Source organism: Protopterus annectens, chromosome 1.part2 (genome assembly GCF_019279795.1).
Source record: "Protopterus annectens isolate FY-2018-M chromosome 1.part2, PAN1.0, whole genome shotgun sequence".
Taxonomy (NCBI): Eukaryota; Metazoa; Chordata; order Ceratodontiformes; family Protopteridae; genus Protopterus; species Protopterus annectens.
In genome coordinates this window covers 290,713,968-290,726,225 of record NC_056727.1, presented here as the reverse complement: position 1 = coordinate 290,726,225, position 12,258 = coordinate 290,713,968, and the positions used below count along the sequence as shown (strand labels likewise).

The 12,258-nt window shown below is 38.2% G+C and overlaps 1 protein-coding gene across 1 annotated transcript in view; it reads right to left on the bottom strand.

The window, feature by feature from the left end:
• The window catches only part of KIF16B (kinesin family member 16B), a 3,706,250-nt gene that overhangs the window by 215,199 nt on the left and 3,478,793 nt on the right, over nucleotides 1–12,258 (bottom strand). Inside the window, exon 25 of the mRNA XM_044056090.1 lies at nucleotides 11,203–11,286. Coding sequence (XP_043912025.1) covers nucleotides 11,203–11,286 — 84 coding nt within the window. The remainder of the gene's footprint in view (nucleotides 1–11,202; nucleotides 11,287–12,258) is intronic.

Here is a 12,258-nt window from a genome sequence, read left to right as displayed (position 1 = left end):
GGATAGTATCTGATAAATCCTGAGAACCTGTAAGAGCAGGTGGAATTTCCGTAGCAGATTCAGCCATGCTGGATGAGGCCTCGGTTGTAGGAGGCATGCTTTCGGCCGGAGGAAGAACCGCGGACTCGGTTTCAGCCGAAACCGAGACACTCGCGGTTGGCTTAACCGCGATTTTGGCCGAAACTGCGGACCGCGAGTGTCGGTCCTTTTCCTTATGCTTTTTAGCTAATTGTGAAGTCGGAGTCTCCGACGGCATGTTATAAGCAAAAGCAGAGCCGAAAAACTCCTCTGCAAACTCCGACCGACGTCTAAGTGTCCGTCGGTTGAAGGAAGCACAGGCTAGACAAGCTGCTACGTCGTGGTCTGGGCCTAAACAAGGTAGGCAGTAAGAGTGGAAATCTTTATGAGGTATTTGTTTCCCACAAGTTAAACAGTTATTCACTTTTTCTGACATCGGCTGAGGCAAGAAAGAGTCCCCAACGGGGTACTTAGCTTTTTAGAAGTCTTCGGTAGTAGCAATCTCTGGTTCTGACCGACCGGCACTTGCGAACAGCTTCTGCTTCGAGCGCCGCGCAAGAAAGACTGGGGAAAATGGCGTCGGCTGATGCCTTTATACCCAATTAACAGCAGCTATGACGTCGGGTGAAGTGCGACATCAGCCGAGGCCAGATCCAGACTTTGGAATCTGGCCGACCGAAGGGCTGCCTGGCAGGACAACCCATTTGTTAGGACTGCAGATGCATCCTTGAAGGACATCGACTGGTTTCAGTGTGGAAGGTCAGTGGTCAAATGCTGAAATAATCAAAGTAATCAAATGCAATAAAAGCTGTTTTTCATCTCACTGTCTTCTTATTTTTCAATCCAAGTTTGTCATTCCACTCAGTTATTTCATCCCCTCCATATCTCACTCATTTGATTCGTACAGGTAATGCCCTCAGAGTCCATTCAGCCCTACACACTCTACAGACCACTGTCCATCTCTGTATGATTTTGCAGCTGGTCCATATTTCCTTCATTGCCTGTGCAATCACTGCCTATTCTAAGAATCAGCAGCTGCTTGCAACCTTCCCCATTACAACCTCTTGTTTTTCTACCTACGGCACACTTGTGCCCTTTCCATAAAGCCCTAGTCTATGTCACCAGTTTGCATACAGGGCACCTCAACCACTTCTTCCACTCCACTTTCCTCCATCGGTTACGTAAAGTGTACGCCAGGTAATCTAACACTGTAGTTTATGTGGTACTAGAACATTTAGGGTAACTACTGCATGTTCCAGTAATTGTCTGTTATTCCATATCCCTATGGCCAAGTATTAAGGCATATACTTTAAGATTAAGATGGCTTGTGGTTAATGTAAAAGCCAGAAAAGGTATGGTATAACACAAAAAATTATACTTAAAACATGAGATAGCATATAGTTTTTTTATAGTAATTAATTTTTCAGTAGCCTATGCACTTACATACTTACATTATTTTGATTGCTTGACAGTAGCAGCAGCCTCTTGTTTAGCAGCTAGGGATGTTTGTTTTTAAAGTGAATAAATCAGAGAGAGAGAGAGAGAAAGAAATAAGAAACAGAAAGAGAGAGAGATCCTTAACAGTAGCCGATTTTTCATTCTCTATTGCAATGTTGACAATAAATAGCTGCAATAGAAGGGCCCAGTTAACTACAGAAGGTGGAGTTAACATTGGTAAAAAATACAGTGGAAGTGTGCTCCAAACATTAAAACGTTCCCTGTGCAATGAGTGTCACAGTACTGCCAAAGACTCTTGGCACTAGACTTAACCATTGTTTGGTTCTGCTTTCAATTTTGAGACATCTGAGTGTTGCCCTTCATATTCAAGCTTGTGAAACAGACATTTATATGGTTATCATGGGTGCCAAGTGGCGATTAATAGCATAACATAATGAATAAGAAACTGCAATAGTAGTTAATTTTATTTTTATATTAAAAAAATTGCATTTTAGTTTTATACAAGTTCAATGTTTTATATGAGTTTAGATGTTAATATACATAAAGCAGTTTGTTCTGGTTATATTTTGTTATTTATATTAATGTTGAAGACTGAAGCACAGTTAATTTTACTTTTACAAAAGAAAATTGTATTTTAGTTTTGCACAAGTTCAAAGTCTGATACAAGATCAAATATTAATATAAATAAAACACTGTTGTTCTGTTTTTGTGTTTCATTATCATATTCTGTCTGTTTATTTTGTGTTTCATGATCATGTTTTATCTGTTCTTCAGTTTGCGTTTAAAAGTTGGTGTCCCACAATTCCACTGGAGTGGGCAGGGTTACATTATTCTGCATGCAAATTTACACATTTTGGGCCACTTATACCTATTTTTCATGAGCCTTTGTCCAGACTTTTGATGTATCCAGGTTGAGAGATATGAACCTACATGATCCGGGAAACTGATTCATAGTTCGCAAAACATGATAAAATTTGGTTTTCATGACATGAAATCTGAAAATTCTACCCCTAATTTTAAGTATCTTCCAGTCATCCTCATATTTTCATTATAAATCTTTAGCGCATCCTTATATGTGTACAATTAAAACAGATTTTGTTGTACAGAACACTTAATAAAGCAAAGTGACAGTGTTATAAACAGTCAATATGTGAAGAAACACAGGTTGAGGTGAATGAGTGCTTTGGACAGAAAGGTCAAATTCCATGAAGATACCATGTCCTTTAACACTCAATCTAACTGTATAATTTTGCAGGTATTTTTGTCACAACAATATAAAAATCAGTGTCACTGTTCATGATGTGTGGGTAAGGGTGGAGGGGTTAGGGATTTTATTTGTTTTGCCAGGGTGCTAATGTTATTTTCAAAAACAGTCCTTTTTCTTTTTGAGGTGCAGAAACTAATTCTATAACCCCTAAACCAAAGTAAAACTCGGACCAAAACCAGGACCAGTAGATAAAAATCCAACAGCAGCAAAAAAAATCACCGGTTAGCGGCCAGAACCAAAGTACTCGTTAATATGAACATTAATCCACAGTTAAGTGCTTTCATCTTATCCAGACTTCTGAACATTATTTTCTATTTTTTGTTGTAGAACTTTTACAATCTAATCCTATGGGAGGTGCAGAGGAGCTCTCCTTGAAAGTGCGTGAACTTTACTGGCAAATTAAAACAAACACTGATATAAGCAAAAGTTTAAATGAAAAGATTTCCATTAATTGTTTGCTAAAGTAAAAAATCATTAGGACTGGTATGAATTTATTATCTATTTTTAGCAAGGTTATGATTTTTATGTTAATTAAAGGTATTTGAATATTTTACTAGATTGTATATCATGTATTGGATATTGAACTTGGTATTCTGATGAAGTTTCAGTTTAGAAATGAAAGATCTCAATAAACATATATTTGAACTATTTTGCTTTTTGCTCAAGACTTTCAGCACACATTTAAAATTGCTTTAACAGAGTTTTAGACATGAATGTTATAGCCAGATAATTACACCACATTACTAGTACACGGTTTCACCTTATTTCACAAAACTTTATTTTAATCAGTGCTAGGAATACAAACCACTAGATGGCTGATGGCATAATGAAATGGAAGGAATACTAAAAAGAGAAATGAAGGAAAAATTGTCACTGAAAACAACTTCTGTTTTAAAAATAATCACTTGACAGCCCAAGGTCAAAGGCATTTATAATATCAACAGACACCACAACTTCCAAAACAAGATACAACAGAAAGAAGGTAGTTTCAAAGCATAAAACAGTTACTGACAGACATTTTTGATCAGCCCCTTTCCTTGAGCTATAGCTATCTCGGAGGTAGAACATTAAGAATTAGGAGATGTGAAGACACTACCATACTGAGGGGTGCAAGGGGCACAGCTCCTCTTCAAAGGTAGTCTAGAATTCCCATTTACATAACAGTGGGCATTCAAACATTTGGGACATAATATTGTGATAGGTATCCTATAAAATCTACTGAGTCACATATGTCTTAATATACATACGGCATAAATCATAAATAAATATTCTTAGTATAACCCCAATTAGATGGTAGTTCCCTTAGCTTTCTGGTCAAATTTCTCAATGAATCACCTTGCAAACTACAAAAAAATACCTTATAGGGAGCCTACATACTAAACAAAATGCACAATAAATGAAAATACTGCATCCTCTGAGGTAGAAGTAACTCCATTGCCCATGCTGCTAATACAATTGCTAAGCATACTGGCTGATACACTGGTGAGTCAGTAGTTGGGTTAGGTCAGTTTCAGCAGGTCCTCACGTGAAGTTTATTCTTATCAGGAAGACTACTACCCAACAACATCATCGGCTGACAACTAAGAGGCATACCAAATGCCCTTTACAGATCTTAAGTATATAACTTCACTTCAAGTCTTTACATCTAAGCTTCAATGACAGTTTAAAATACAGCATAAGAATGGTAACGTAGTATTGACTAAATACAAGTATATCATTGTTTTAGTGCTGCAGTAGTTTCCCAAAAAAACTAATGCTCTGCTACACTGTACTCACATTACTACACTGACAATGATCTGCTAATGCAATAAACAACAAAGGACATATTTTAGATTAAACTAAAACAAGCATAATTTTCTTACAAAATAATTACACCATAAAAGCTCTACTTTACATAATTCTCTGGAGATGGCATTTTCAGAAGCATTGTATTTTTCTGGAGTTTTGTTTTAAAAGTCCTCTACAAAGCATCAACTTGGAGAACAGTAAATCATGATGATTTTACTTATACATTTAATTTCATTAAAAATCTGATTACATTTTAAAGGAATGCACAAACTTAGCAAATTATAAAACTGAATATGTTTCTGAAGAAAATGGCTACAGTGACCCCTTCTTATGACATACTTGCAATGAAATCTCAAAAACAGTGGAATAAAAAAAGACTTACTTTATCTAGCTCCTGGTAATAAGGTAAACTGTTAAGACTCTTGATTGCTGAAGAAAGAAAGCCCAAAAAGCAATTCTCTGTATCCAAACTAACGTGCCAGACAGCATCCATCAAATCCAGTGACCCTAACTAATGCACCAACTGCAACTACACATATCAAACGTCTTGGCTAAAGTCAGTGAAACTCATAACGGTTTTCATCCTTCCCCTTTGAGACTAGGAAAAGACTGAAGCAAAACATCACTATTTCATATGACCTGATCTGCCAGTGAAGTTCTTTCTGGGGTGCACATGTGATATTTAGGATGTGTCCAAAAGAGACCCACTGAATTCTTGTGATGGATTTCTAAGCAAGTATAAACTAGAAAAAAAAAAAATAAAGAACACTCTATGGGGAGTCTCAGGACTGTAGTCAGGATGGTTTCAGGCCCCCTGGTAGAGTGGAAACCATGGCCAACATTTTCGGGACTGGAACAGACAGACAGAACAAACAAATACTTGACAGCTTTCCTGGACATCAAAGAGGCTTCTTGCATAGAACTTGCATGGCCTAGCATAGAAAAGGGTGGAGTTGGCCAGAGGGTGCTCTTAGAGGCCTTTCACTAAGATGAGGGTCTGCTGTCTTTTCTGTAGGCCAGTTATCGTATCCTAGGCAGGCTGGATGAATACTCTATTCCCCCATGACATGGGCATTCAGGACCGTTTCTGAGGTCATCCTTAAGAAAGTACAGCCTCAGCTATGCCATCTAGCACAGGCACAAATCTAAGCCTATAGAGCTGGTCTCAGGCATGGTCAAAGATGCAGTGAGGCACATGGTATCCCAATGAAGTGGCTCAGGACAGATGCTCATGGGGGTCTCCCTTGATTCCAGACTCCAAATGGTCTTCCAGATTCTGTAGGGCCAGTGAACCTGGTGCATCCATAGGGAGAGGTCAGACAAATAGTCAAGTACCCTAAGTACCTAGGTCTGTCTTTCTGATGAGACATTAAACCAAGGTCCTATCTGCTTAAGTTGGTGGTAGATAAGGTGGACATAACAGATCCAACATCACTAATGAAAAAGAGTGGGGGAAGTTCCTTAGTGTCTTGACCAAATTTCCCCTGTTAGTATGAATACCAACTAGGATCTCCCACGAACAGAGGTCATTGGCCTAGCAGGACTAACCTGGTCAATAAAGGAAAAAACAAATAAAATAACCAAACGGACTTCCTTTATTTACTTAACTATTTATTTATAATTCATTAACTGGGTAGGTGAGTTGGTCTACGCACCCTTTTCAGCCACAACCTAAGCTCAGAGAGAATCAAAAATATAATGGATAGTGCAGGTATATTTACATTAAGACAAAGACAGAAAAATACAAAGTTAAACATCATGATTCGAAGCATTATAGTACACAAGGCCAATAGCTTTTGTACTGACTATATACATTACTTTCAAGCTAATAATCAGAGAAGACGTGCTAATAGGTGGTTGTGATATATATATATATATATATATATATATCTACACACACACACACACACACACACACACACACACACACACACACACACACACACACACACACACACACACACACACACACACACACACACTGCAATTAAAAAGTATTTGCCCCCTTCCTGATTTCTTATTATTGTGCATGTTTGTCACACTTAATTGTTTCAGATCATCAAATAAATGTGAATATTAGACAAAGATTACCCAAGTAAACACAAAATGCAGTTTTTAAGTGATGATTTTATTTATTAAGGAAAAAAAAAACTATCCAAACCTACATGGCCCTATGTGAAAAAGTAATTGCCCCTAAACCTAATAACTGGTTGTGCCACCATTAGCAGCAACAACTGCAATAATGCGTTTGCGATAAATGGCAATGAGTCTTTCACATCGCTGTTGAGGAAATTTGGCCCACTCTTCTTTGCAGAATTGTTTTAATTCAGCCATATTGGAAGGTTTCCAAGCATGAACCACCTTTTTAAGGTCATGCCACAGCATCTCAATTGGATTCAAGTCTGGACTTTGACTAGGCCACTCCAAAACCTTCGTTTTGTTTTTTTTAAGCCATTCAGAGGTTGGACTTCCTGGTGTGTTTTGGATCATTGTCCTGCTGCAGAACCAAAGTGCGCTTCAGCTTGAGGTCATGAACTGATGGCCGGACATTCTCCTTCAAAATTTTTTGGTAGAGAGCAGAATTCATGGTTCCATCCATCACAGCAAGTCGTCCAGGTCCAGAAGCAGCAAAGCAGCCCCAGACCATCACACTACCAACACCATGTTTGACTGCTGGCATGATGTTCTTTTTCTGAAATGCTGTGTTACTTTTACGCCACATGTAACAGGACACACCTCCCAAAAAGTTCAACTTTTGTTTCATCAGTCCACAGAATATTTTCCCAAAAGTCTTGGGGATCATCAAGATGCTTTTTGGCAAAAGTGAGACAAGCTTTTATATTGTCAGCAGTGGGACTCTGTTATGCATGCCATTTTTGCCTAGTCTCCTTCTTATGGTTGAGTCATGAACACTGACCCTAACTGAGGCAAGTGAGGCCTGCAGTTCTTTAGATGTTGTTCTGAGTTCTTTTGTGACCTCTTGGATGAGTCATTGCTGCGCTCTTGGGGTAATTTTTGTAAGCCGGCCACTCCTGGGAAGGTTCACCACTCTTCCATGTTTTCTCCATTTGTGGATAATGGCGCTCACCATGGTTCGCTGGAGTCCCAAAGCTTTAGAAATGGCTTTGTAACCTTTTCCAGACTGATAGATGTCAATTGCTTTGTTTCTTGTGTGTTCCGGAATTTCTTTAGATCACGACATGATGTCTTCCTTTTTGGGATCTTTTGGCCTACTTCACTTTGTCTGACAAGTTCTATTTCAGTGATCTCTTGATTCAACAGGTCTGGCAGTAATCAGGCCTGGGTGTGACCAGTGAAATTGAACTCCGCTTTCCTAAAAATGCGATTAGCTACAGTTACTTCATGATTTAACAAGGGGGGCAATTACTTTTTCACATAGGGCCATGTAGGTTTGGATAGGTTTTTTACCTAATAAATAAAATCATCACTTAAAAACTGCATTTTGTGTTTACCTGGGTGATCTTTGTCCAATATTTGTCTAATATTTAAATTTGTTTGATGATCTGAAACATTTAAGTGTGATTATATATATATATATATATATATATATATATATATATATATTTATTTATTTCCAAGCTTGCAAGTTGACAAACATTGCATTATAAATTACGGAGTATAGAAATCATTAGAAACATTAGCAGAATTATTTGGTGTGATGTAGCATAAATACATCTGACACTATGATCTTCTTGTCATAGCTGTTCTGGACTCCTTATCCATTGCCAAAGTAGTAAAAGGATGCTGTCCTCTGGGACCTAAAGTTAGTCCAGAGAGAGATCCCACAGAAGTCATCACTGCGATGCTTAGTAAGATGATCTACCTATTTAGTTAGCAGTCTGCAGAAGGCTTCTGCCTTTTCAGAGGTTAAAGAGGCAGAGTTTAGGTACCTTGAAGCTGCTCTAATGACAACGGTGGCATTCCTGATGACTGTCTCCAAGGAAACCATCTCTCATCTCCCCTCAGGTTTCTTCTCCAGAAACCTTACAAGGCATTACTGGGTAGAAGGAAGAAGGGAAATAGGCCATTTTAAGGGCTCCTCATGAGACAGTGCATTCACAAAAAGGGTAATCTGGGGGAGGTGCACAAAAAGGGTGGACTCATTACCATATCTGTCTCATAAAAAGGGGCTTTGAATTCCTGCAGCTTCAAATATAAATACAAAATGTAGGAGAACCTCAATTCCTGCTGTCTGTACAAACATTACAGCATGACAGACTAGCATTGGGTGTCTGGGAAAGGGAATGGGCACTGGCCACAGCACCACAGAAAGGTGGCAATGTGTGGAGAGGCCTGCATCAAGACAACAGGCTTTACAAACAGTTCCTTAAAGGTGCAATTCTGCATGCATATCTTGAGCCTGCACTAGATATCAAACTGCTTGACACCTACGCTCTGATGAATGAGTTACAGTGCAGGATGGCCTAGAGGATTCTTCTTAACTGTGGCAAGCTGGTCCATGTGGGCCTGAGTGCTGGTCTCAGGGAGAATTCCAAATCACTACATCACTGATCTATTTGACCAGTTGACCAAAGGGACTTATCAGACTGGTTGACAAAGTGCTCTAGCAATTCATCCAAAAACATGGCTGTGCAACAACCTCAGAATGCACTTCCTAGAGTCACAGATGATGGTGGGTCTCCCCCAGCTCCAAGTTCTGCAACTAAAGAGAAGAAATGGTTCAACTTTGAACCTTTGAAGTCTGCGGATGAATAAACTAATTGAAGGGAATGGGTGGGTCAGATGGACATCAGACTTACCTTGAACAACCTCAAGGCTTGGACCTGATTTCCTATTACCTGTCCTTATGGTGATATACTGAAGAAAATCTAGGGTTCCATGAATGACCATCCTGTAAGTCTCCCCAATTTAAGCAAACCACCACTGCAGGATGAGAAATGTGACAGCATCTCCCACTCTGGATGCTGAACAGCCATTCCTGCTACTTGTGGCACTTTATAACATCTTGTTTATACCTGAGATAATACAGGCACTTGTGGTGTGGATCTTGTATAGTAACCAAAAATCCACATTCAATATCTATGTTTTAGCATAAGTGTCAATCCCATGACTTTACAGATGACCGCCAGAATCATGAGCTAATCTATGAGAATGACAGAGTAGTAGTATTGGGCCCTGGGCTGCATAAACCTACACGGCTCATGTGATGCCTTTTAGACTGCAGCAATCAGGCACACAGGAAATCCATAAGCATGGAACATTACTGAGTTATGACAGCTGAAGTTCTGTCTAACCTAAAACCATTAAGGAGGACTCTTGTAATTAGTTCAATTCATTCAGGAGATGCTGTCCAGAATGGAAGTGGACATAACTAATTCTGAAACCACAGAGGATGGACATATTCCAGTCTCTGACCACTTCATTAAAGGGGAGTTTATCAAACACCATACAAGCGCTGAAACAAAAGAATGTACAGTCATTTACGCAGACATCCTATTTCATCTGCTGCAGCCACTCTTTCACAAAGGCCTAAAGACAATCAATCACTCCAGACAAGAAATGCAGCTTCTGAGATACTAAGCTACAGTAATAAAGACAGGATTGGGAGAAAATGGTCGAAGATTTACTCCATCAGCTCAGGGTTACCTTTCTTTTCTCAGTACTCACATGTAGTCTCCTTCTACTACTAAACTCTTCACTCAGTTTCCCTCATACTGAGATGTATTTATAGGTTTGGAATCCACTTTTATAATACCATCTTCTCTACTGTAAAACATGTTTTCTTATATGCTTACCCCCCCCTGTGTATGAGTTTACTTCATAAAGTAACTTTCTAGATATAATAATTCTGCTGACCATTTCCCTGTATTCACATTATTTTTTGAAACAAAAAACATTTTTACTGAATTATAACTTATGACACAGGCAATCATACATTTATATGCTTTACTGCTTTTTATTTCAGATGTCTGTAACTAGTTCTCAACAGTCCCTCCCCATCCCTCCTATAATAAAAAAAAAAGAAACTAAAAAAGCACATGTTTGGTTTATTAAAACCATCTTCATAAAATTTTGCCCAGAGTTACTCTTCTCATCCTCACAAGCCATCTAGTAAACCACAAACAGTTTCATGATTTCTTCAACAGCATCAAAAACTAGCAGTGCCTCTGACAGTATCGTAATGTAATGACGGCTATTAAATGCATCTGAAATGGTTATGTATATTCATGATACACACACACACATAAATGTACGTGTATACATGGAAGTGCTTCAGCCCACCCACACCCAACAATGTCTGCATCTGATTTTGTTATTTAGCAATAAATCACTGATCTGCTATGAACTGAAAAGAGTCTCAAAGGTATCATTTCACAAACAGTTTCAAATGAGATATAAACTCACTTCATAAAGCACTATTGAATGTGATGTTGGAAATCAATGTTAGAAAGTTTACAGCTTATGTGAAAAACTGAAACTTTCCTGTAATACTGAATATGATGAAGCAATCTACTACTGCCATCTTCTGAGTTCAGTTTTACAGCACACACATGTACATACATACAAATACATTAATGTTACTGGATTCTGTAGAAGTTTACATTGGTAGACAATTATGAAGCTTTTCTCCAATTTGAGTTAAGCAGATCATTTTGTCACATTAGACAGCACAAGCTTAAAATGCTTACCTCTAACTGATTTCGTCGTTCAGAGATCACTCTCTCATCCTTGTTTCCAAACAGTATTTTTGGTGGGAAAGGTAAATCAGAAAGCTGAAAATGAAAAAAAAAGGTACATTTCTCAAAAAAAAAGCAAAATGGGCTGTTAATAACAATGCTGTGAACAGAAACATAGCCTTCTGGATGTAACATACCACAAACTCATAAATGGTTTACATCACTTACGTTAGTACCCACTGAGAATGCAGTCATCAGTACAAAACTCTACCACAGTGCAACTCACCAAAGCAATGACATCTCATCTGGCTGTACATCACTTTTATTACCTGACACACTAGAAAAACACTCTCTTATACCACAAAGTGCTAATCTGTGAAATCCAGGATGAAAACCTCAGATTAAAAGTAACCACAAAGGAATGGGTGTAGTAAGGTACAAACCTCTAGACATTTAGTAAAAAACTAATCATAGCACTGCCACTTAAAAATCACAGCAGAGGGCCAAAGGAACACATTTTTATTATTCACAATACAGTAGAGAGTCAATTATCCGAACTAATTGGGACATAGGGTAGTTTGGATAATCAAACTGTTTGAGTAATCAAACATACAATTGAACCAGATTAAAAACCTTCTAAAAATGCTTTTGATGAACATTAAACAAGAAAATCAAAACAAAACAAATTTACTGTAAGTACAAAATGTTGTAGTATATTATTGTAGTACAAGCTCAAAAAACACACACAAGTGAATACATATAACATTTACATATTCAGACTTTATGATTTTTCCTACCCGAAAACTTTGGAAAGTTGAGTTCGGATAACTGAAGCAATCTACTATAACTACTTTGGATAATCAATATTTTGTTATTGTATTAAAGCCAGCAACCTTTAATGTTGTTTACTATTGCTGCAACTTTGTATCTCTATCATGTACATGATGTGGAGCTTTTCTCCCCAGGCATCCGCTGAAAAAGGACCTGCGTCCAGTTGGAATTTCCCAGTAAACAAATGTAAATAAATAAATAAATAACTGATGTTTCGGATAATCGAGACTCTGCTGT